General features: G+C 39.1%; 1 protein-coding gene across 3 annotated transcripts in view; it reads right to left on the bottom strand.

Moving 5' to 3' along the window:
* Nucleotides 1-19,158, bottom strand: part of LOC103713200 (putative 3,4-dihydroxy-2-butanone kinase) — a 35,804-nt gene extending 16,646 nt beyond the window's left edge. The window contains exons 1-10 of one of the 3 annotated variants that reach the window (XM_088701788.1): nucleotides 19,070-19,147; nucleotides 18,826-18,990; nucleotides 17,570-17,643; nucleotides 17,413-17,476; nucleotides 12,108-12,220; nucleotides 11,984-12,031; nucleotides 11,624-11,695; nucleotides 11,451-11,540; nucleotides 8,491-8,664; nucleotides 8,176-8,259 (exon numbers count right to left, since the gene is read on the bottom strand). In XM_088701788.1, the coding sequence (XP_088557914.1) occupies nucleotides 8,176-8,259; nucleotides 8,491-8,664; nucleotides 11,451-11,540; nucleotides 11,624-11,695; nucleotides 11,984-12,031; nucleotides 12,108-12,220; nucleotides 17,413-17,476; nucleotides 17,570-17,643; nucleotides 18,826-18,865 (759 nt within the window). In that variant the 5' untranslated portion in view covers nucleotides 18,866-18,990; nucleotides 19,070-19,147. Of the gene's footprint in view, nucleotides 1-8,175; nucleotides 8,260-8,490; nucleotides 8,665-11,450; nucleotides 11,541-11,623; nucleotides 11,696-11,983; nucleotides 12,032-12,107; nucleotides 12,221-17,412; nucleotides 17,477-17,569; nucleotides 17,644-18,825 lie in introns of all 3 variants that reach the window. The other 2 variants (XM_008800034.4, XM_088701789.1) reach the window with 2 other exon arrangements.
* Between the last annotated feature and the right edge of the window lie 6,117 nt (nucleotides 19,159-25,275).

Raw genomic sequence — 25,275 nt, forward strand, 5'->3', positions numbered from 1 at the left:
GTCGGCTAGAGAGCGGGACTATTCTTCTTCCGGGGAGGCAAAGTCGTCACCTCTACTGACCGAACCCTTAGTTCGGAGGTCTTGGCATCCGTACAAGATGAGCGGTTGATCGGCACTGGGAAACATTCAACTTCGTCTAGGAGGGATCCCATTCACTCCATCTTTCTTCCCAACGAGCCTATGTTTCTTGATTTGGAAGATGGGCGGGTTTGAAAGGAAGTCAGACATTAAGTTTTGGTCCCCCGTCTCGGCTACAAGCTCAGGATTTCAGTCTTCAGCTATGACGGCTATGGATCGGCCGGCTAAAGAACAAAGACCAGGAGCATAAAAGAGAAGGTACTCGTGTACGGGAATCGAAGTGATTAGAACAAAACCGAGCTTGCCGGCCAAGAATGAAGAAGCAACGGACGCTATTTGTGGACATCTAAAGTCTTATGGCCGAGGCTAGCAAAAGGTGGCTTGTTCATACCCTCCTTGATGGGGACATCAGAGCCCTTCATCCAGATGATCCTGAGCCCCCAAATTGAGTCAGACTTGGATTGGATCCATCTGAGTCCGAGTCATTTTCTTTTATTGCATTATTTACTTTTGAGTCATTTTCTTTTATTGCATTATTTACTTTTGTCTTAGTCAAGTTAATTTGGTCCGTTATTTTATTATTAGACTGATCGATTGGGTTATGTAATTGGGTCAATGTGTAAGGTCTATATAAAGACCACCCCTCTAATGTATGAGGAACTGATGATGGAATGAAAAAATCCTAGCTTCTTTCTTGTTCTTCTTCTTCTTCCTCCTCCCCTTCTATTCTTCCTGCGTCCCTATAACCTCTTATTCCTTCTCCCTCTCTTGTTCTTCCTTCTTTTCCTCTTTCCCCGCAGTTGTGCTACATCAACTTGGTATCAGAGCCTCGGCTTTGCCCCTGTGCCAAAGCCTCGAATCCCTACACAGCATCTTTCTCCCATGCTGCCACTTGAATCGTCACCCCACGCCCGCTGCACAACCTCACCCCACCGCCTCCACCTCCGTCTTTCTCCTTTGACTGCCCACTGCCCGCTACCACACGCCTCCTTCATCAGGCCTTCCCCCCCCCCCAAAAAAAAGAAATCCTTTCTTCCTTCTCTCGATTCTCACATAAGGAACAGGGGAAAGCACCTTTGCCAGGTCCACCCCACCTGTCGTCACACCCGTGCCCACCGCCGCCACCAGTCACCGCCAGCAGCGCCGAGCCACCGTCGGGCGTCCTCGCCGCCGCCGCCGCCCAGTGAAGGCCCGAGCCTGCCGTCGGAGGAGCCATATCCCCCCGGGTTCCCGCCGCCCGGGTTCCCGTGCTTGTCGACGCCGCCCGTGGCTGCTGTGGTCGGCCGCCTCCTGTCGCCGCAAGCTCCGTAGCCGCCGCCAAGACCTCCACCCCGCCCCGCAAGCGCCGCCGCGAAGAGCAGCATGCCCTCCCGAATCCGTCGGGAGGTTGAAGAAAACCAACCTAACGGGTAAGATCCAAACCCGTTACCCGTTTCTCTGTTAGCCCGGATCCATCCCAAAAAAAAAAAAAGAAGCTACGCACGTGACTTGCACGTGATGGACCCTTAATGGGTTTTCGGAGCGGGTCACGCCTGATAACCCGGATCCTAATGGGTCTGAGTTGAAAAAAAAAAGACAAAAAAAAACTTACCTCTGTTCATCTTCCCCAACCGCACGCTGCGCCGCCGCCCTCATAGCGCCGCTCCGTCCTCCACCGCCGTCTTCCCCGAACCGTCGAGGTGCCGCCGCTCCCTCATGGTGCCTCCCCGTCGCCAAGCGCTATCGCCTCCGAGCCCCTCCTCCTCCGTCGTCCAAGCCCGCGCCGTTCCGCCACGCCGTCCCCCATTGTCGCCGAGCCACACCTCCTGCATCGACCACGTCCGCACGCCGTTGCCGAACCGCGACGCTACCGATCGAGGCGCCTCCTCCCCGCGGCCAACCACAGCGCCGCCCGAACCAGCCGCGACGCCGCCGAGCAGCAGGCAGACCACCCGAGCACTGCCCGCTTCCTCCGAGCACCGCCTTGTTCCCCCGAGCACACCGCCCCTGCCCCCGCCATCTCCTTTTCCATCTCTTCTCCCCTGTTCTCCCTTCCTTCGGCCGCATCTTCCCCATTCACCCCATCGGAACCCCCTTCCCCCTCTTTGACCCGCAGACAAAGGCCCTCGGGACCATCAGGCCGCAGGCCCCTTCGAGCCCAACCCCAATCCCCTCTACCCGCGGGCCGCAATAGGCTTCAAAGCCCTTCCCCACATCAAACCCCAGCAGGCTCTTCATCAACCTGTGCGCCAGTAGCATCTCTCCACAGCTTCCATCTCCAGCCAGTCATCTCTCCTCGGCGTCCACTTCAATCGTGCAACAGTTCGAGTTTAGCAATCCACACTACTGAGTTTCTGCGCTGCGTCCGACGACGTCTCCACTACTTGAGAAGCCATGAGCGAACGACTCTGGCCGACTACTTCACGACAGGTGATAGGTTTCTACTTTTTCTGGCTTGTTCATTTAATTATGTTCTAGTTCTCTTGCATGATAGCCACATTTTGAAAACTTATATTGCCGTCACAATTCAGAACATTGAACCTTTCACTTCTGAACTCGCCCTATTACCCATTAAATCTTGATATTAAATTAGCGCACCTTAGTAACAGGACGTTTATCAATATTATTCGATCAGATTACTTTAGGATCAGAACAACTGTACTACTTGATTGCAATCTAATTTCTTAAATTGAATTATCTTAATCCTTAATTCTGAATAACCGAAGTAAAAATCAGCAACATTTAAACTTTAAGTTATTCTTGTGAAGACTTGCTGATCTCTGAAATCATAATAGATTGCATTACTAGGTTGTCCTGCATCAAATCTGGTCCTGCATCATATTTATTAGGATTTCATTAGTGACACTGCATTTCACATCATCACCCAGTGTCATCATTGCATGCCAACCTGTAGTGATATGGAGTGCTATCTCAATCAACTGAAAACCCTTGTAGCTACCATGAATTCCGACATTTTGAGGTTTCTCATAGAACAGATCGATGCCATGCGGGCTGGATACAAGAAATTCAAATAAGAGATCCGTGAGCTCATGCAAAATTCTAGAACCCCTACACCGCCAACCCCTATTGCAGCCCAACCTAAAATCGGTTTGGTTGCATCACCTGTAATCCTTCCCTATTTTCTTGGGCACCAAACCCAATGCTCAAGGTGTCAACAATTCGACCCCATAGCATTCCAATGTTCCATTAAAACCTACCTGATTACTGAACCAGAAGTTAGGAGCCAAGAGGTCGAATATGTCGAAGAAATCTATGAACCAAATATAGAAGACTATGAAGAAGACTTTGAAGACGAACCTACAGAATTAGACTTTGTCCAAAATGATTCCCAAAGGGAGACTATTGATCTAATAAGTACAACCAAGCCACTTCACATCACTACTGTTGAAGAGGTAGTGATAGATATTGAGAGCCAGTCATCTGAATTGGCACTTGTAGCTAAAGATACCCATGTGGTGTCCAATCTTGAACATTTTCCTATAGTAGTTTCCCTTCTAGAGGAGTTTCATGATGTAGTCCCTGATGATCTTCCGGATGCACTTTCTCCAATGCGTGATATCCAACGCGCAATTGATCTAGTTTCCGGAGCATCTCTGCCCAACATTCCACATCATAGGCTCAACCGAATGCATATGCTAGGACCTGAAATTTAATATTACCGACAGTTAAGTTTGCATGTAATAGTTCGGTTAACAAGTCCATAGGTATGAGTCCATTCGAAATGGTGCATGATTACAAACCTAGGCAACCCATAGACCGGTTTTTCATGTCTCATCAGTATAGAGTCTTTGAGTCCGCACAATCAATTGCATCACATCCACATTCATTGCATTAAGAAATCAGCAATTGTAGTCATTTTAATAACTTAAAATATAAATCCCTTGCTGATTTACACAGACATTATAAAGAGTTAAGTGAACGAAATTACGTCATGATAAGAATTAGGCTTGAACGACTTTCTTCGAAAATGTTTACTAAATTGCAAACTTGTAGTGCAGAACCGTTCAAAATCTTAAAGAAAATCAGTTCGAATGCATATGTTGTGGATCTTCCTGATGACTATGAGATTAGTGCGACATTTAATATTGAAGATTTAGTCCCATACAAAAAGACAATATTCATGCCTTCTGACCTCTTTATTGATATACTTGCCCATGTTAGACACCCTGACCTATTACCTACTGTTGAGCCACCACTTTCCAAATTTCATGCACGTAGAGAACAAATAGAACATATATTGGATGAGCAGGTTATTTCAACCAGGAACGATGATTACCAGCGTTACCTTGTTCGGTGGAAAAATCGACCAAAGTCTGACGTGACATGGATTTCCAGAGTCCAGTTGCAACGCCTTGACGCCGATCTTCTAGAGCAGTACGACAGTCGGCCAGACCTGTACTCGACGGGATCGAGTTTTTCTCATCGGGAGGAGTTGATGGGGACATCAGAGCCCTTCATCCAGATGATCCTGAGCCTCCAGATTGAGTCAGACTTGAATTGGGTCCATCTGAGTCCGAGTCATTTTCTTTTATTGCATTATTTACTTTTGAGTCATTTTCTTTTATTGCATTATTTACTTTTGTCTTAGTCAAGTTAATTTGGTCCGTTATTTTATTATTAGACTGATCGATTGGGTTATGTAATTGGATCAATGTGTAAGGTCTATATAAAGACCACCCCTCTAATGTATGAGGAACTGATGATGGAATGAAAAAACCCTAGCTTCTTTCTTGTTCTTCTTCTTCCTCCTCCCCTTCTCTTCTTCCTACGTCCCTATAACCTCTTCCTCCTTCTCCCTCTCTTGTTCTTCCTTCTTCTCCTTTTTCCCCGCAATTGTGCTACATCACTCCAGTAGCAGAGATGCAAGTTGCAAAGGCAACTTGCCTACCGAGGTGGGAGATCCATCATATCAAATTCACAAAGCAGCACAGGTAACAATGGTTGACATTTTTTATTGGCTCAACTGGTGTGTGTATACCAGTATATAATAGTACATACTTTCTATCTATCTATGGATAGATAAGTATTTATCCGGGGAAGGCTCGGCAGGCCAAGACATGATCAACTTCTTGTTGTCCAATCAAAAAATTCAATGGTATTGGATGAGTCAGGTAAAGATATCGAACCATCTATTTAACCTCAAGACTTCTTTTCTCCAAGGAAAAATGGAACCGATCAAGCTATAATTATTCCTATTTTGTTTTTGAGAGACGATCTGGATTTGACCTTCTTCCTTATCTAAATCCAATAGGTTCTTAAGTATTTGCATGCAAGAGAATGAGAAGTGGGTCCATGTAAATGATCGAGACCTTGCAAACAACAACGTTGAGCAGCCATTCGAGCTTATCCAATGAAAAGGAAGAGACTTCCTCAGACTGAGTTGCAAGCAAGAGATTGTGATTGGCTAGATAGGAGGTTTCCATTTTCATTTTTTTTCTGGGTGCCCAAGAGAAGAGCGCCATGTGCTTTACAAGTGGTCTTTCGACATCAAATCTCCTCCAGCTCGGGTGCAGATACCAAAGCTTAAAAATAATGGCCTATACATTCTAAAGCTTGCCAACTAGCGTCTGAAATAGGTCTCTTCAAAATTTTGGATCAAAAACAGCAGGGGTTGCTGAGGCCGCCCTTATCCTTCTTCTGGGATGGCTAGGAGGCATCGACTTTGGAGTATGCCGATATATTTGACATGAAACTCCCCAATTGGACGCTCCATCTCTATACCTTGAAAAGTACAAATTCCTTGTTCTTAGTTGCTACTTCTTAACTTTTGTTGTAAATCAAATCACAACATTCAACAGCCAATAGGTTTGGAGTTGCACAACTAGCTCAATTTCAGGCTTCAGTCCTCCAAGATATCGTGCTATAGTTTGCTCTTCAAGCTCCTTGATGTCACATATCATGGGGAGTTGCTCGAATTCTATCTTGTACTCTTTTATAGTTCGTGTTGCCGAATGTTGTGGAGCTTAAGAAACTTTTCTTGATGGTAATCTTCAAAAAGGAACTTTTGCTTGAGTTCACGACGCATCTTATCCCACGTTCGGATCTTGCCATGTCCTTCATGCTCACATCATTGCTTCAAATTTTCCTACCAAATTGATGCGCACTTCTTGGGCTTGATGGCGACTAACTCGACACGTCGATCATCGGGAACTTCATTGAGCTCAAAGACTCGTTCAATAGTGTGGAGCCCAATCAATAAATTCATCGAGTTGTAGGCATCTTTCAAAATCGAGGATATCTATTTTGATGTTTAAGTCGCAATGGTAGCAATGTAGTCTTCATTTGCATTGGCAACAGGTCGATGAAGATGCTCTCTTATTGTAGAGTGGATTGAAATCTTCTACTTCTTCATTGAAGTGTTCACTTTCATCATCAAAGAGCTTTCTGTCGGAGTAGTGATTGGAACCCTGATGATGTCAATGTTCACATTGCCTTGCCATTGACGAAGCCACTAATTTTCTTCTTGAAGTTGTTCAAGTTGGCGATGCAATTCATCTAATTCAATGTCTCACAGATCTTGCTCACTTTAAACATGCTCTTCGACATTGTGGCTGCATGACATCTTGAAACCATTCTCAGATATGGTATGTGTCAAACTTGGGCAAAAAATTTGAAGGGCATGTCGACGCGACTATGGCGTAGTAGAAACCCCACAAGGGTACATACAACGCATAGTGCTAGAATGGGCAGACAGTTGATGGAAGAGGAGCAAGGATGGGCTACTCTCTTCCAAGGCCAAAAACACTATCTTGACCAGCCACTCCAAGGATACAGTTCTCACACACGTACAACCCTAGAAATCCACCAAAAGGAAGGAGAGAAAACAGAAAGAAGGCAAAGGAAGAATACTTCCCACAATAGAGTTTTCATTAATCAATAACTTGAGTATCTCAAGTATGACTATAATAGGAGCCCCAAGGGGTATTTATAAGTAATACAAAAGAAGCCTATTTCTCCTACTTTTTAATCTGAGATTCCAAATCCTATTTTAACTCAAAGAACTCTAACTATTAACTTTTCTATTAACATCAAAAGTTGTCAAAAAGAAAAGATTTAAAAAAATCAAAACTCCCTAAAATTACCTAACATCAAACAATCCTAACAAGACAAAAGTAGCTTAGGTTCCGAGACTCGTGCGTTCCAGTTTCGCGTCCAATGTTGGCTCAAACCCACTCGCCTAGCAAGTGAACCTTAGGCGCTCCAGCATCAAAAAGTCTAGGGTTTTAGTAACACACTGCTAGGTGGCTAGGCTCACCTAGCAACCTAGATGGCCACCCATTACAATGCTATCAAACACCACTAATAATCTTCTCCTTGATTCAAATTTTTCAGCATCATGATGTCCAATAATGTTAGTTGTGGATGATATCATGAGAAACTTGTCAAACTCCACAGATTCGTAGGCTCCTCAAATTCAGATATGCCATAACAAATCATGAGATGATCAAAATATTTGTACACTCCTTGAAATAAGCACCTAGTTGAAGATGGATTTTAAGGAAACAATCTCAATTATAGTTTGCGTAGACCAAATAAATATACAGCCCTGCCAATCTTCAAAGTACTCAACAAATAAATAAAAAAAGAAATTCTAAATTGTGAAAGTAAAATCAATGTATTAAATCATAAAGATTTTCCAACATATTGGTTCAGATTTTATGCAAACAAAACCATTTTTATACTACTCTAGGCACCCTAATTGATGTCTCATGCAATTCAATATCTCTAGCAATACAAGGATTCAGAATTTATACTTGAAATGAAAGGTGGCCTGAGTCTTTTACATTCTCCACATATGGACTAGAAAACTAACACCACCCTATACTCCTATGTTGTTCTGAAATGTCCCTTTCTGGGAACCATACCAATTTAGGATGATCTGATGAAAAAAGATCAAGAACACAACTTATGCTGGCAAGTAGTTGATGAAAATAAACTTGGTTAGTTTGCATCAACGGCTTTAGCAGGTAGGTAAGGACTTGCATTTGACTAATAAATAAAAGATCTTACCCATAAAAAGGGGAAAAAAGAATCTGGCACATGAAGGAAAATAATGAACTGGAGAGTAAACTTAAATATTAGTCAAACAAAGTATACCGTTGACAAAATCTGCTTAAGAACATGAGATACTACTACATCAACAGGCTGGATGTCAGCAACAGCAGCCCCAGGCTCCCCATGCTGAAAAAATGAGCAGCAAACTAGGCCTTTTAGTTCTGGAATAAAAAAAAATACAAGGATGCCTATATAATTTTGATCCACATTTCCAGCTGACATGCAGTGCATTGACAAATAAAGTAATGCAACATCATATACCAAGTCAGAAAAACAAGATACGCATACAAGTGATGGTGTAATGAAGGCTTGTAATTGAAGTCAATTTGTCAACAAAATATGTTTAAGTTAACTTACTATTCCAAGACCAAGCTCCATCAGTCCTGGACCTAAACGATCAGATGTGACCTGGCCAGGCAGTGTACATACGGACAAGGCAACTCCCATTGTTCCCACCATTTCAGATGCACGCTTTGCCTCTGCAGCAACGTCAGCCAGGGACAGACCAGCATCTGCAGCTGCCCCAGCAACCTATCAATTACAGAAACATTATAAGTTTGAAAGTATACGCAAAAAAGACCAACAAAGTATACTCTTCAAAGGATTTCCAAAATATCTAACACTAAGCTCTGACACTAGAAATGTATATTTGATAACTGGGTTGAGAATGTGAAAATCACAACTTTAATCATAGACCTGGCTAAATAGTCCTCTAAGGGGTCACACATTTTTCCAGTAGCAGATTCTGAACATCCTTACTCCTTGGACTCGATATTGTCCAAATGACAAAGCGTCAAACTAATGTACAGTCATGACCAGACTATCTCCATGTAGAATGGCACATCTTATCATCTATGTTGGATAGAAGCAGGATGAATTGACTATGAATCTAACATCTAAAAAACAAAGATGCATCTGGTAGAACTGGTTCAATGCAGCCATAATGTTATTAGTATGTATTATGGCAGCTAGCAAGTTGCGAGGCCTTAACAGAATATAAAGGACACAATTATTAAGACCAACATAATTATTTTTTTCCAAGCAACCCCAAATGATTTCATCATTAACTAGTAGAGAATGATGGCTGGCAATAATAAAAGAAAATAAGGTGGTTCACTTATCTGGAGTGTCCATGCACTTCCCCATCACTTCTCCTTCTGTCTTGTCTTCTTTCCATTCTCTTGCTTAAGCATTTGTTTCAGCTATTCTATTTCTGTTTTCTCCAGATTTAAGGTTGAACTGCATCCATATACTAGTTCTAAGCCTTTAAGGCTGACATACAAGGAGTGTGATATTCAAATTTGAGTTTCATGAATCTTCATTACTCCTCCTTTTGTTCAAGATATGCTGCGAATGTGACTGCTGTCCCCTCTACCAAGGAATGTTAAAGAAAAATTCAAGATCTGTCATCTCTTTTGCCATCTTTCTCAACCTCAAAGAAAACAGCATTTATTGCTAACCCTACACCAAGCTCTACATAACCTAACCAAAAACCCATCACCTTCTCCATATAATCACAGCAAGTGAGAATGAGAATAAGAGAAATGGTTCTTATTCTTTTAGAACCAAAACCCCATCATATAACCTAACCAAAACCCCATCACATTCTCCATATAATCGCAGCAAGTGAGAATGAGAATAAGAGAAATGGTTCTTATTCTTTTAGAACCAAAACCCCATCACATTTTCCATATAATTGCGCTACCAAAAAGCAATGGTTCCTTCAGAAAATGATAAGTAGGAGAGCCCAGGATGTGTTCTCATGACATAGGATTATACCAACCGGTGGAAAAGTAGCTTTCCTATGTCCCTCATGGATTTTTCTTTCTCGTGAAACATGGAAATGCTACTTTCCTATCTCTCTCCTTTGAAAACTCCAACCAAATAAGAGGTCTTTCTTTATTTTCCCATTGACTACACTTTTCCCGTTCTTTTCCCATGAACCAAACGAGTCCTAAGATCTTTATGCAAAATTTGGAACATGTGCAATCTAAAATGTGCAAAAATATGCATTAAATCAGAGAAATGGCAGTGAGTATTCAAGAGGTGAGAAATGCCCAGTACTAAAAGCCACTACAACATTGCAGAATACAAAAGCTGAAACCAGACTTTTTTCATGTCTTTTGACTAGAGTGACTGATTCACACCAAATAGCAAATTGGCTTTGATATTTTCCCATCAGGATCACCATAGTCTAACTGGTGCTCCAAACTTCATGCCTAGGAACTTATAGACATGGAATAGGTATTCCATCACCATCTGCCTCTCTCACTTTTTATCACCCTAAATGCCATCATGTCGCTATTACACAATCTTGAATCAACAATTGTATTAGCTGATAAGGATGTGCTCATTAATCAACGTACTGGATCTAGCGATAATAGGCATAAAGAAGAGCATTAGTTGCTTGATTTGGGGTTGGCTTATATTTTTCTTTTTCTATTTAATTGTTCAGGACTATGGCTTAGATCCGGGGTCAGAGGATCGTAATCTATGTGGAGACTTGATCTGTTTTAACCAAAAATAACCACCATTGATAATGTCCTCTATTTTCATCACGGCGCACGGCCTGCTGCTTGCATCAAAGGCAAAAGTGATGACACTTATTTCCAAGAGACGATCCAAACTACATCTTTATTCTTTGAATTCTTGCAACACTGAAACCAGAATTAATCATGTGTGGCTATATAAAAGAAGTGATTATCCATCATGATGGTGCGAACGAAGGCAGATTATTATTAGTTCTGCTTTCCAACTCAAGTCTGGACTGCATAGAAGCAGATCCTTAGAAAGCAAAACTTATTATGAACATGAGCCCCCCTAAGCACACATGCCTATACATAAAAACATACAAGTATGTCATTTCACAAGGAAATAGCTTAAAACCAATTTTTCTTTTCTTTTCTCACATCATTTCTGCATGTAAAATTGATAACATAAAGCATTCACTGATATAAAAAAAAATACCATGATAAATTTAGGTAGAAATGCATATTAGAAAATTCTTATAATTACTCTAAAAAAATTGTCATGGTCGTGCAGCTGAGGCCAGCAAGCTGTATAAGATCTACATTGTCAGATGCACTATTTTAATCTCTTTATGTGATTGTCTGGTACACATATTTGAGCAAGCTTTCAGGCTTCCCGGATAGGAAATATAAAAATTTGGATAATATTTAAATAAGAACCAATTTTGGTGTCGGTAAGCAATAAGGATAGCATATATTTGTTTAGAATCAACACATGTTATTCAACATAAAACAACTGCCGTAGCTCATACACATGAGATGGGAAAAAAAGAACCTAAGGGAAACTACCTTGTTAACTAGAATGGTCCCCGCCAAACCTCTTCGCCCAGCTACGCCTCTAGGTGGTGGGAGTGCACAGTCATCTCCAACAATAACCATCTGCAGAAATAAAAACGTCTGGAATTTGCAAACCCATCCCTATGATTATGTAGGATTTCTGGAAATAGTAGATAGTTTAATACCTCTACTTTATAGCCTTCAGATTTAGCTTGCTCAGCTGCCAGACCAAAATTAAGTCGATCACCAGTATAATTCTGTCAATGTGCAAAACACTGTCCTCTCAGAAAAAACACCATGGCAAAGAAAAAGTACAATATTTACTAAGGCAGTGAAGATGAGAGTAATCACTTAGTATTCTTCTTTAATTCAAACAATTAATTAAAGAAATGTTGAAATTTCACATGATGTGCAGAAATCCAAATAAATGACAAATCAAACAACTGAGAGGTAACAAGATACAAAAGGATAAAAAGTTCTAATGTGCGGATATGTTACTATGGTAACATTTCTTGTGATTTATAATCAAGGAAATACTACAATACCGTGACTATTAGAAGGCATCCTTTAGGACCTGTGACAGCTCGAATGCCCTATAAGATTAGATCAAGTAAGTCTGACTTACAGCAAACAGTGAAAAAGAGGTAATTTATGCCAAAGAAATCATACAGCTAAGATAGAATTAACAGGCGGAGAAGTGAAAACATCTCCACAAATGGCAGCTGTCAGCATCCCTGCTCCAACATATCCAGACTGAGCAGGTTCATGGCCACTTCCACCCCCTGTACAGAAGGCAATAGCATTGAAAGAAATAGAAAGCTACCTATCAAATGATGTCACTAATCATCATTACACCAGAACTAGGTGAACTGACAACTAGATGGATTAAAATATTAGACTTGGAAGTATATGAAGTTCAATGGTATCATACATATATACTACAAAACATTGGTGCAGACATACACATTTTGAAACAAGGGCCAACATCAAGCTAATGGCTAAAAGACCCCTTGAAATTAATGTCATTCATTATCATCAATCTACAGCTAATATGAAATGCTCGACATCTTTTGTGGAGTTAAAGGTTTGAGGCAAGGTTGATGAGGTTGAGAAGCTTTTAGTGTGTTGAATGGTAATCACACTCCAGGTAGATTATACAGATAATTTCACTGAACAATACTAGGGGTGGCACTAAATTATATGTAGACACAGAAGACAGCTATTAGAGAGATGAAATATGGAAGCAGGGAATGCTATAACCAAGATAGGCAATAGTAGAACTTTTTTACAAATAATGCAGCCTAGACGCAACCAATTAAGATGATCTAGTCATGTGCAACAAATAGCAGAATAGATCAAGATTGCTAAATAATGGCATTAGACCAAGGATTTAGGCCCCGCCAAAACAAGCCAGTATCCCCAATGCAATCTTGTTCAGTAGGAACGAGATCAGGATAGGTGTGGGATAGAAGTTCTCTCTTGGATTAGGACATCTCAACTATCCTGATCCATCCCAATCATCCCAGTTATGCTCCGACACTTCGAAAGCACCAAGACAATCGAGAGCTACCAGGATGCAATATTTTTTTCATATTATTTTTATTGTTAGTCACAGTTTCATCATCCAATACCATCTTAGGAGCAAACCATGACATAGCTGACACCAACATTTACACCCTTGCATTAGATCATTTCAAGTGCAGAGATTCACCCTACAGCTCTTGTTCCTCATGCCACAGTAAACAATGTAAAACATGCCATTCATGCAACCCTTCTTGCTTTTACTGTTCATACCAGGACAGGACAGTATGGATGGGATAGATCAAAAGTCATTAACATTTCGAACTATTCTGGCCATCCCGGTGCATTCCAAGTGTTGGGATGCAACCGGATCAATCAAGACGAACTAGGATGGTCAGGACATCCCAGTTCAAGAGAGAGCAGGTGTCCCGCACACATTTTGGTTTCTTTTTCCTGTCGAAATGGTATAATATCCAGGATCTTGATAGAATCAAATTCTTAAAGTTTCAAGTTGCTGGAATTTTATTTTATTTCTCAGTTTTTCCATCATTATTTTCTGTTTTATTGGGTCGATAACTTGTAAGGTATTCTTCACGGGTACTATTCATGCTACGATACCATAAACTGTAATTGTGTCTATTTTGGGGTGCTTTAAGCAGTTTTTAATCTCTTTTCTCGGTTATGAGTCCTAATGGGAGTCAAATATGTCCATATTTAGTAGGATGTTTAAGATTATATTTCCTTTTATGGGCCTATTTGGATATTCCTACAAGACTAGGCTAAAAATCTTGCAGAAATCAGGCCTGTTGGTCCATCCAGCTCACATTTTCTAAGGACCTACCCAAATCCTAGCTTTTGGAGTGCAGAAAGAAAAAGAGATCCATGAAGGTCTTTTTTTCTTCCCACAGGATATGGACCGAGAGGTGTTTGGTTGATAGAGCCATGCTTAAATGGGTGGAGGACTTTAAGCTCAATTATGTAGGAATATCCAGACAAGCCCTAAAAGAGTCCAACTAGAGTTGGGTAAGTTGGCTTCTTGAGGCTACTAAAATGGTATATACGATGATTTCAAAAAAAAAGCATGTGGATTTATTTTGAGATTAAGAAGTGAACTTAGGCCTTCTTCCCCCCTGTCTTCTTCTTTTTTGTTATTTCTGTTCTTCTTACACTACTTTCCTACTCTCTTTCATACTCTACTCCCTGGTTTCTGTTCTTTCTTTATAAAAAGAATCCAAGAGATTGCTTCTCTTTTTAGAACCTTCAGATCTGAATCTATATAATTTGTTGTTAGTCTTTTGATCCCTAATTCCACCTGGGGGTTACTCAAATAATATTCCATTCCGGTAGGACCTAAGTCCTTGCTCTAAAACTTTCTTTGGTCCTTCATGTTTCCCTTTTTGTCAATTTATATATAAGATGTGCTTTTTTGTAAATTTACAACACCCATGCTTAAGTGACATATATCATCGCAAACAGCTCAATGCCTTTAGTAAGAATGAATAGCTGAATTGGAACAAAACATGGATAAAGGCATGTTATATACTGTCACAATTATAGTCATATACTCTAATAACTTTAGAAGATTTTAGTCAAGATGCTCAACATGATTTAACATAATTCTAGATCTCATAGTTCATTAATTAGATCACATCTATGATCAATTATGACCTTTTGGAAGAATCAAAAGAAAAAAGAGAACTAGAGGAAAAGGAGAAGAAAAATATGCCCCAGCAATATATTTTGAAAAGTTAACTCCAACATAGTTGATCTCTTTTGGACTCTAAAATCCAACACAGCCAAGGCTCGTCCCAATCCTAAATAAGAAAAGTGGAGATTTGATATTAGGTTGATAGCCAATTGTAGAAAACTACTATGGGATCTGTTGCATAAAATAATGAAGAGATAGATGAAGATCTAAGTAATAGAATTAGAGTTGGTTGGATGAAGTGGAGAGGTGCCTCTGGGGTGAGATCAATGCATACTTTGGAGACTTAAGGAAAAATTATATAAAACTATAAGAATTGCAATGTTGTATAGCATAGAATCTTGGGCAATTAAGAGGGTTCAAGGAATCGAGGTAGGTATGGAAGAATTAATAATATTAAGATGGATGTGCGGTACCACCAGAAAGGATAAATTGCGAAATGAATAAACCAAAGATGCAGGAGTTGCACAAATTAAGGACAAAAAGATAGAAATTTGAGTGAGATGATATGGGAATATGCAACGAATAGCCAAGGGTACTGCAACAAAGATGTACTAATCTGTGCGAAACGGTTACAAGGAAAATGAAGGAAAAACATAAGTTACATTGATGGAGGTCCTAAGGAAAAGGATGGAAAGCTTGGAATAATACTAGACATGGCCTTAAACAAGAATACATGGCAAACGAAGATACATAAAGCCAACCTAAATAGCTGGAAAAAGGCTGGATAGCTATGGTGATGCAGCACAAGGTGCAGCTAGCAAGTATTACGACCAACCGGACCATGCCAAGCTTCACAAGGGCCAACAGATTCATGGGCAAAGACTTCATATTGAGACAACATCTAATTTTAGTAAAATTTCTATATTTGTGGTTGAATAATCCTAAATGTTTTCTTATTATTGAGTCCTATTTCGAGTATAATTTTGCCAGATTAGAGTCAATAGTCTTGTCCGATATATAATTCTAATATACTGTATGAAAGTGGCCTTTTGGCATATTAATAATTTTTTGTCAAAAAGAACTTCCTTTTCCAAATGAAGGGTTCTTCAATCCAATTTGTTTCAATTGTTTGTTGATCTTTGAAGTGTAATCCCGGCGATCAAATTGTTCTTCATCCAACACCCTGTCTCATATGGTTATGGTTGAACTGTAAACTCCCCTCGAAATCTCTCTATCTCTAATAGATCATGATTTTCCTAAGTTCCCTATAAAAGCAGAAGCAAGAAAAGAACAAATCCATCATACAACAAGCAAAAAGGAAGTTTGTCTTTGTCTATGTTCGGGAGTGGGAGGTCAACTTTTTGCACCTTCCAACAACTGATCCCCTTCTAAATATTATCAAACCCTCATGATTCTGATCTCACATTGTCCTCCTCCTTTCTCTCTTGTAATCAAAATGTAGGGACCTCATTTATAGTGATCAAATATATTAGGTACCTCCCCAAGTTGCAGGCTCTCACAATTTACAAGGGGCTACAACGTAAGCCTAGGATTCACATAACTTGAACAATGAACTTTCAGACCCAGGTTACAAAAGCTGACCTATTACGGAACTTCCACCAACTCATGAATCAAGCTTGTAAATGATCCCATAAACCACAAAACTTGACTTAGACCCCTCCATTGAAAAAAAAAAACACAGCAAAATCTCAGACTAAGGCCTTCTTAACCCATTTTTTGTCCTCTTGGCAAGACATTAGGTATGCATAAGATGTTTAATTCACATAGTGACAAGAAGAATTCAATTATCCATATAAGAGTTGACAGGGACAAACTTCTTGGATGGATACATATCCTAAGGCATGACACACAAGGACCTATATCATTTTTCTATAAGAAATGGTGGTCTAAGAGTGATGCTTCTAGGAAACTGATGAAAGAATTAGGATGTGTCTTCTGATATTAAAGATAGCATTGATTAACAGCCAGCAAAGCTGCCTGTTGGGGCAAAGCTGACTGTTGGGGCAAACTGAAGTGTGTGTTTGTGTGTTGCAATGTGGACAAAGGGCAATATATAAACTGGTAATCAATTATGTCTAGTCGGTGACTGTTAGTAAGTGTTGTATTTGATGCTTGGCAATAAGAACAAGAAAGTTGAGCCACATTTAAAATTTTTAGGCTTGTTATACTACACATGAGATGTGTAAAGTAAGAAACAAAAACATACACTGCAAATTGGAAGTTTTCTTCTATTATAAAGATAGAAACAAGTGTTACTGCACAAGTTGCCACTTACATAGTCACTATATGCTGCCCTCTGCTAGGAAAGCATAAGATCAACGCATGTAGAGGTAAAGGAATAGGTTACAAGGATAAGGAAGTAAAAAGAGGCAAAGGGAACATTTCCAGAGGCATATATAGCATGGAAGAAATCATGTAATGGGGAATGACTATTATAATATATTTCTCAAGATTGTTTCTTGTGTTTTGTACCAATTATGTTATTCAAAGGTTATCCTTTTCAGTAGATTTTAAGGGTTATCATTTTGTTTATTCTTTGTAGTTAACAAAGGAAAGATGCCCATATCCGTACCACAAACGATAATAGATTTTAAGGAGTCCAATATCGTTACTCTTCTGCATGATAAAACATCTCAAAGCTTTCGAAAACATAAGTATGCAACTATGCTCAATATATATAAATATCAGGCATGAGATAAGCTTCATACAAAATCTATTATAGGAGATGAATAAAGAGGAGGGAATTGCCAGAAAGAAAGAAAGCCTGATTTCAAATCCACGCACCAGATATAACTGCAACCTTGTCGTTAGCTGTTCTCAGGACATCAGCACGCAATACAACCTTAATCTGCCACCAATACAAAAATTTCCCTTCAAAATCAAGACTATATGCTCATAAGATAATCACTCAAAATTAGCAAATATCTCATATAACTGTCACCTGCGGGAAGCCATCTAAGAATTGCAAACCAGGATAAGTTTCAACAAGGCCCTCAATGAACTCAGTCACCACATCTGCACCCACAGCAGTCAAAATTTTACTCCTTCATCCCAACCAAAATTGTATATCTTATGAAAGATGTATGCAATTAAAATGGCAACAAAAAATAGAGAGAGATAGATCACCCAATCTCCACATGACATGCTCCTAAAATTTAATCCATCAGCATATTCAAATTAATCCACATTTAAGTAAGTATTTGACGGTAAGATAGGAAGCAACGAATGCATTAGAACAATAGATATAGGAAGCTAATCTTTGAAGAAAAAAAAAGAGAGAGAGCCAAAATAAAGCAAAATTTCCAGAACAAAGAAAAGAAAAACAAATCTAAAGAACGTTTCAGAGATAAATACCAATGCAAAATCTCCAAAAAAAGAATCAAAATAAAAAAAAAAAAATCAGAAAGGGTTGAGGATAACCAATCTCCACTCAGTATTATCCATAATCTAACATCATAAGAAAGATTTCCAAGAAGAGTATACAGTAAAAGAAAAGCAAAATTAATGAGCATTTGAGAGCATGCAATAATCTTTACAAAATTATGATCACTCAGGTGATGGATGGTTTCAAGAAGAGGTTGGAGAATGACATATCTCCACACAGCACCATTCACGATATAGAGTTGTGGGAAAGACTTCCGAGAAAACATATGCAATAAAAGAAAGAAAATAGCAAAATCTTCGGAAAAGAATTATAGTTCGAGAGATGACTACAACATGCTTCCAGAAAATCAAAATAGAGCGAAATTTCAAGAAAATTGTTGGAGAACAACCAATCTCTACTCGATATCATCCGCAATCTAACATCATGGGAAAGAATTCCGAGAAATAATTATATAGCACGAGAAAAGAACATAAAAAATTCCACCGAGCATTTCATAGATGGACCCAGTACACAAAAATCTCCCAAAAAAAAAAACAAATCCAAGAAAACATGGAGGGATAACGCATTTCCGGCCCAACATTATCCACAAAATGAAGACTTCCAAGAACCATTACATAACAAAGAAATGGAACGAACCTCCCTATAGTTGCATACTTCCAGAAAGAAATAACCACAAATCCAACCCTTACGGGCCCTAGAATCAGATCAGACACGCAACCAACGCAAGAAATCGCCAAGAACCATAAGAAGATACTGATCAAGATCGAAAAAATCAAGAAAGTAGGGTTGATCAAGAAAGAATCGGGACAGACCGTTGGGATCGTTGATGAGCTTCTTCCCCTGGTACGACATGGTGGAGAATCCGATGCGAATCGCGGCGCTCCACTTCGATCAGGCGATGCCTCCGACCACTCCACCGCGGCGTATTGGAGAATCCGAGGGATTTCTCCACTTCGATCGCTCGGCGAGAAGAAACCCTAGACTTCGAGAAAGAGCGAGAGGAAGAAGATGAGGAGAAGGAGAGAGAGAGAGAGAGAGAGAGAGGTGGGTGGTTGCCTTCCGGCCTTCGGTCCTCTCCCGCTGAGCTCCGCTTCCCTATTTAAACGATATTCTTATCTATTTAGAAGATATTTAAGAGAAAGAGCGCTGTTAGCCACCTTCCTTGTCCGAAGTAACAAAATAAAGTTACGGAAATACCCGTCTTTTCTTCTCGAATCTACGTTTCTGCTCGTACTTGGCGGCAACCAACATTGTAAATAACGCCGTCCTACGAACATAACGGCAGCCATTATAGCGCCGTATATGGCGGATAAATTGCAAATATTATATTTTCTAATAAGATGACAATTTAAATTTTATTTTTTTCTCCTCTCCTTGCACTAATAGTCGTTCGTAATGGGTTTTCGGCTATGGCATAACTGCCGTTAAGCTACCGTCAGATGGAAGATTAGATATTTAGTGGCATCCTACGTAATTAAGTTTGAAATTAGTGGTTAACAATATTGGATGGTAGCTTTCTCCCTTCCGGAAACGAGCGGCATTTATGGGGAGAGGATTTTGCTGTTCCACTTAGGACAGGGAAATTCCGTGATGGACAGATCTTGGCCGTTCACCATGCGATATGTGGCTAGGGCCCAGCTAGTGGATATATATATATATATATATATATATATATATATATATATTGTTTTGAAAGAGCCAGCTGTTGGATAAGTGACGAGAGCCTAATGCATGATCGATGGAAACAGCGGACGGTGCTCGAGCCAGTGGGCTGCGAATAGAAACCCGCAGGCCCCGCTGTACTTATACTCTTGGATGTTGCCGGGTATGCCGAGTTTTTTTTTTGTTTTTTTTTTTTGCTGAAAAGCGGATGCCGAGTTTCGTCAAACTAGTTTTGATGTGGGACCTGCTTCAACGTGCAACTCCAGTCGGTGACTGAACGGCAAAAGGGAGGAGCTTTCGAAGTCCTGTGCATTTGGCGTGACATAGTTGTTAGCCATGCGGCATGCGAATGTCTTAACGGATCCGGGTCGCGGGGAAGAAAGACCAGCTTTCCTTCGCACGAATCCACCATTGGCACCCGCAACATGGCTTTTGAAGTCCTCCAAAACTCGTCATCCATCCACTTGCATAGATCTTAAAATGACCAATTTAGAAGAGAGAACTCCAAACCTATCTTATATTTGGATTGCAGCTTAAAAGTAGTTGTTAGTTTAAGTTCCATTACTAGTTAAATGGTGAATAAGACAAGGTTATTAAAAAAAAAAAAGGATGAAAAAGCCATTTAACTTTAGTAAGTTTATTTTATTAGAGATAGTAAAATAAAGTTAACCATCTAAATCCTTTTTTAAAAAAAAAAACTTTTTACCTTTTTACAACAATGCCTCTCTAATCGGAGAACAACCAAACAAGAAATAGGTTATATAGCGAAAAAATAATAAATGATTTTAATCGCTGGTAAAAAATGATTATTTTATTCAATCTTGATTATAGCTATTTAGCATGCAACTATTTTTTCAACTATGTGCGGGCTACATTAAGAGAATTTCGAAGTCCTAGCTTAAAGTGTATTGGTGACTAAACCAACAAATCAGGATGTTTGAAAATCTAATGGCTTTCAGAATTGTGATGCCATCTCCAATCCATGAGCCGATTTTGGATTAAGCAACATGGTTGTATCTTATTGTGTCTTCAAAGTTTTTTTTGCTGGTGGACTTTATGCACCTTTGACATGCAATAAGTAGGGTTGCTGCCCCAACTCATGGCACATAGCTTTTTCCCTAGTTGTATGCTGAAGTCGGTGGGCTACACCAAAAAAAAAAAAAAAAAAAAAAAAAAAAAAAAAAAAAAAAAAAAAAAAAAAAAAAAAAAAAAAAAAATCTTGGAGGCCATTTGAAAAATATCACAATCTACGCTTGCTGTGTGTCTCTAAGATTTATCATCCTGTGTATGGCATAGGATCCACTTGAAAGCAAGCCTTGAGTTGGCCAATGAGCAGCAAATCCAGACTATGGAAGTTGTTTTGGCTTGTAATTAATTATTTTTGGTTTATGATAATTGAGGAGCGTGCTTTAGTTTGGCAAGAAAATATAAAATATATAAATAAATCTAACTCATTCTATAAGCTTAAGCTTTTAGGACAAGTGGTGATTTCGACTTGGTATTAGAGCAGAGGTCCTGAGTTCGAATACAAACAACCATAAAATCGACATGAAATAGTGAGCAAAGCAACAAAGGTGGCATGGAATCTACCTTCTTCTTTTTTTATCTACTCCTGCACTATTTTCCTTTTGAGAGAGATTTGGCTTCCAGGGATCTCATGATGGCGAGCAATGTGAAGCAAGTGCCTTCCTTTTGCTCTCTTCTGGCCTTTATAATCCGGGATGTTGACTTTCCAATTCCTTGTGTGCATGGTAAGCAATTCAAGGATATCCCATCCATATAAATTTAGCCCTAGTACTATTTGTTATGTGAATATCCAAAATCTTGCCGTGGAATCCATTACCCATAGAACTTATTTACACACAGTATACAAAAAAAAAAAAAAAAAAAAAAATTCCGTATCCAATCTATTTAGAGTGGTGGTTAGGTTAATTTTGAGCAGGACTTGGACATTCAAGATTTAATTTAATTTTAGTTATTTACATAAGCATATCGGAGCTTGCAACTTTTATGTTACACGGGAAAACACCTTAAAATTGCTGTTGCTCGTCTCTATTCACTAATCCAACCATTTATCAATGCATGATTAAAGATCAGGCTTGCAAGCAAAAAGATGTTATTGACCACGAGCATCGTGTGGGTCTCTTTCAATGTAAGCCTATATATTTGGGCCAGAAAAAGAAAAGAAAAACTGATTTTTAGATAAAGTTCATAATAAGTCTTCATGCTGGTGATAAATGATGGACTTAAGAGTTAATATGAGCATGACTTTCAAGCTAGGATAGTGCAAATATCAAGCTTGGGTTGGGTCATCATATACGAACCCAAATGCCACATGCAGTGCTATCCCATTCTGCAATCTATAGATGTATTCTAAGTATGATTCATTTAGTTTTCAGATGTAATTTGTTAAAATCACCACTTGCCACAAAAGCTTAAGCTAATAGGATGATATAGATTTATTTATATATTTTATATTTTCTTACACTCTCTCTCACATATGGGCCAAACTTCTCTCCGTTCTAAGACTATGTTAAAATCATCATTTGTCCCAAAAACTTAAACTAATAGAATGAGGTAGACTTATTTATATATTTTATATTTTTTTACATAATTTAACTTTGGAAAAATTATTGGGATGGATTACCAGAGTAATGACATCCATGTCAAGCTCTAGTGCTGCCGGGGCCATCTATATCATCATCCCTTAATCTGGGTAAAGCCCAATGAAATTTGGTCAAGCTTAAAAGGCCATCCTTGCTCTTCAGCCCTCATTAGAACAACTGGAACACGAAAGATGCAAATAACCAACCTACTGGGATGAAAAAAATTGTGCATAAAATTTTATAATCTTGGATTTGTTCATTCTATTACAGTATGGCCTATGCCAACCCTATAAGATAATTTAATACCCAGTTTTCCTGAAAATAAATAATAAAAACAAGTTCATTCTATTACAGTATGCACCCCCCCCCCCCCCCCCTTCTCTCTCTCTCTCTCTCTCTCCGCTTTTTCTCTCTGTCTCTCATGTCATGTCCTCATTTCCACTCTCTTTCTATTGTTGCAATCTTATCTCCCTCGCCCTCTCAAGCCAAATGTCATGGTATCTGATATTATTTATTTTCTTGTGGGGCTGAAGATGATGAAATATGCTACCGTTTCCCATGCGTCCAGCTTCTGCATGCAGTTGGTTGGGGGCGTGACAGATGAGTGTTTTTCTCATATGTCTAGCTGCTGAAGTGTATAAAGACACATCACCTTTATGAAATCACATTATAGTCTGTTTCCAGACTAGAATTTTTTTGACCACTGACATATATGCCTTGCACTTTAGTTCTAATAAAACATCATTCCGAGTTATTTCCTATGTACGTAGTTCTAGGGTGTGAATCCTACAAAGCTAAATGATTCTCCTTCCCTTATTTTGGCTTCAACAAATACCCTATGACCAAGACATCGAACAGACTCATTGTGGAGGATAACCAACCTTATCTCCCATTTTTTTTGGTACATAACATGAAGGGAGTTCAAATTATTTGGATTTGCTATCATGATACATATGTCAAGTGTCAACACCTCTTGATCTCCCTTTCATGTAGCTATAACTAGCAAAATAATCTGTTTCAACAAAAAAAGTCGCCGCTTTTGCTTCGTCTTGGCCCATATGAGTCCCAGCCACAAGTTGTGTCACTGGGTCCACCAAGTTGCTTCTTTTGGCCCCATATGATGGCTCGTCTGCTTTGTAATGTTTGACCAACCAAAATATGGTGTCAATACTCTAACTAGTTGCAATCATTTGATAGAAGCTAATGTTTGTTAGTTTGTGGTTTCATTTGTTTATAAATTATGACAACTTGTGTTGAGTGGAAGTTGTTGGGATAAACGTTCAAGCACTTCTATATATGTACAAATCACTATCTTAATTTCACCTAATCTAGAAACTAAGAGAGTGTTTGGTTGCAAAATAAATTTTAGAAGGGATATCCCTGGCATTGCTGTAGGACTTATTTCATGGAATAAAGCCTCTTTGGCACTTTGCTGGATGGATAAATAGAGGGAATATATATATAAGTATAGGGAATAAGGGACATTTGGTGTATATTGAGTGTTCGTAAAGTGCAAAGGTCAAATTACCTTCTTATTTTTTTGAGTGTGCAGAGTGGATAAGGGCAAAATATATATAGTAATCGAAGGGAATAGATGAAAACCTATTCCATAATATAAGTCTATTTTATTATTTTAGTGGAATAGATTTGTACTGTGTGGATTAGGCGTCCCACATGATATATATAAGCCCCTATTCCATAATCTTTTAGTGTTTTTTTTTTTTTTTGTTACAATGACTATCTAGTGTTTAACGAATACATCCATCCTCCCTCCGTTCCACTTATTCTACATCCAAACACCCCTTAATTATCAAGTTCTTGAATATGCTTTACCAAAGATGAAGTTACTGTTATGAATGCAAGAAATATGACAACCATGTTTTCCTTAATTCCGTTAATAATCAAGTCAGCATGTATGGTTTGATGAGGTATAATAGGTAAAAGGAAAAAGAAAAAGAGAGGTTATAATTAAGCATTTTATAATGCCTAATATGTAGGGTGTGACTACTTCAGATTGATCAGAATAACTATGATTAAATTTCATACTATTCTACGTGGAACCACAATGAAAAACTAGGGGTTAAAAACACTCTTATGAGAGTTCTTTTGCGGATAAAATCTTTGGTGTAAAAATTTAAACATGGTATGCTATACTCAAGCCGGAATAGAGAGGCCAAATTTTGATCATCCGAGGCAATATAGAATGAAAAAAGTTATTAGGAACAAATGCATGTCAGGCAATCTTACATAATAATATACCATGCATCAAAACTAATAAAAAATATGTTGAAAGTTTTAAGAGATTAATTTCATAGGATTGAAACCTTAAAACAAAATAAGATCTAATGATTCATGCATGTAGCCCTTGTCAAATTGGTGAGGTAAACTTGTATTCTTTATATTATGCTGTATGAGAACTTCATGAGCCTATGTTTGGATTTAAGTCTATCAAGATCTTAGTGGGCTACTAAGAAGCAAACATTTGCAAAACTGGTCTTCCTAACATCCAAAGCATGCTCTTTCTTTGAACTTAATAATTAGCTCTTTGCGAAGAGCTCAGATTTTTTCAAAAGACCATAGAGATGGTGTCAAAGAAAAGCAAACTATGAGACCAGAAGTTGCTTGAATTATATTTTGCTAAGCAGTAAAATAATTGTGCCCAAATATATAATGAGATATTGCATTGATGTATATGCTTGGTCTAACAAGCATGGAACCACCACATAGGGGGAGAGTGATTGGCAACCAAATTGGACAAGGACAACGGATGGGGACAAAAGTGCCTTCAAATAGAAAAAGAGTAAGCCCTGCGAGCTGTAATTCTTTAAGGTCACATCCAGCTCGAGTCCAATCCCCCCAACATCCAAATTCTGGAACATAATTAGCGTGCGTTGCGAGATAATTAACTTGTCCTCTTCCCATCCACCCACCAACTTTCAAGGCCCACATCAAACATGCACACATACAACGCAAGGCTCTGAAATCCATGCAACA

The sequence above is a fragment of the Phoenix dactylifera genome, chromosome 7 (assembly GCF_051530095.1).
Source record: "Phoenix dactylifera cultivar Ajwa chromosome 7, Ajwa_hap1_PhDact_Kaust_v1.1, whole genome shotgun sequence".
In the NCBI taxonomy this organism is placed as follows: Eukaryota; Viridiplantae; Streptophyta; class Magnoliopsida; order Arecales; family Arecaceae; genus Phoenix; species Phoenix dactylifera.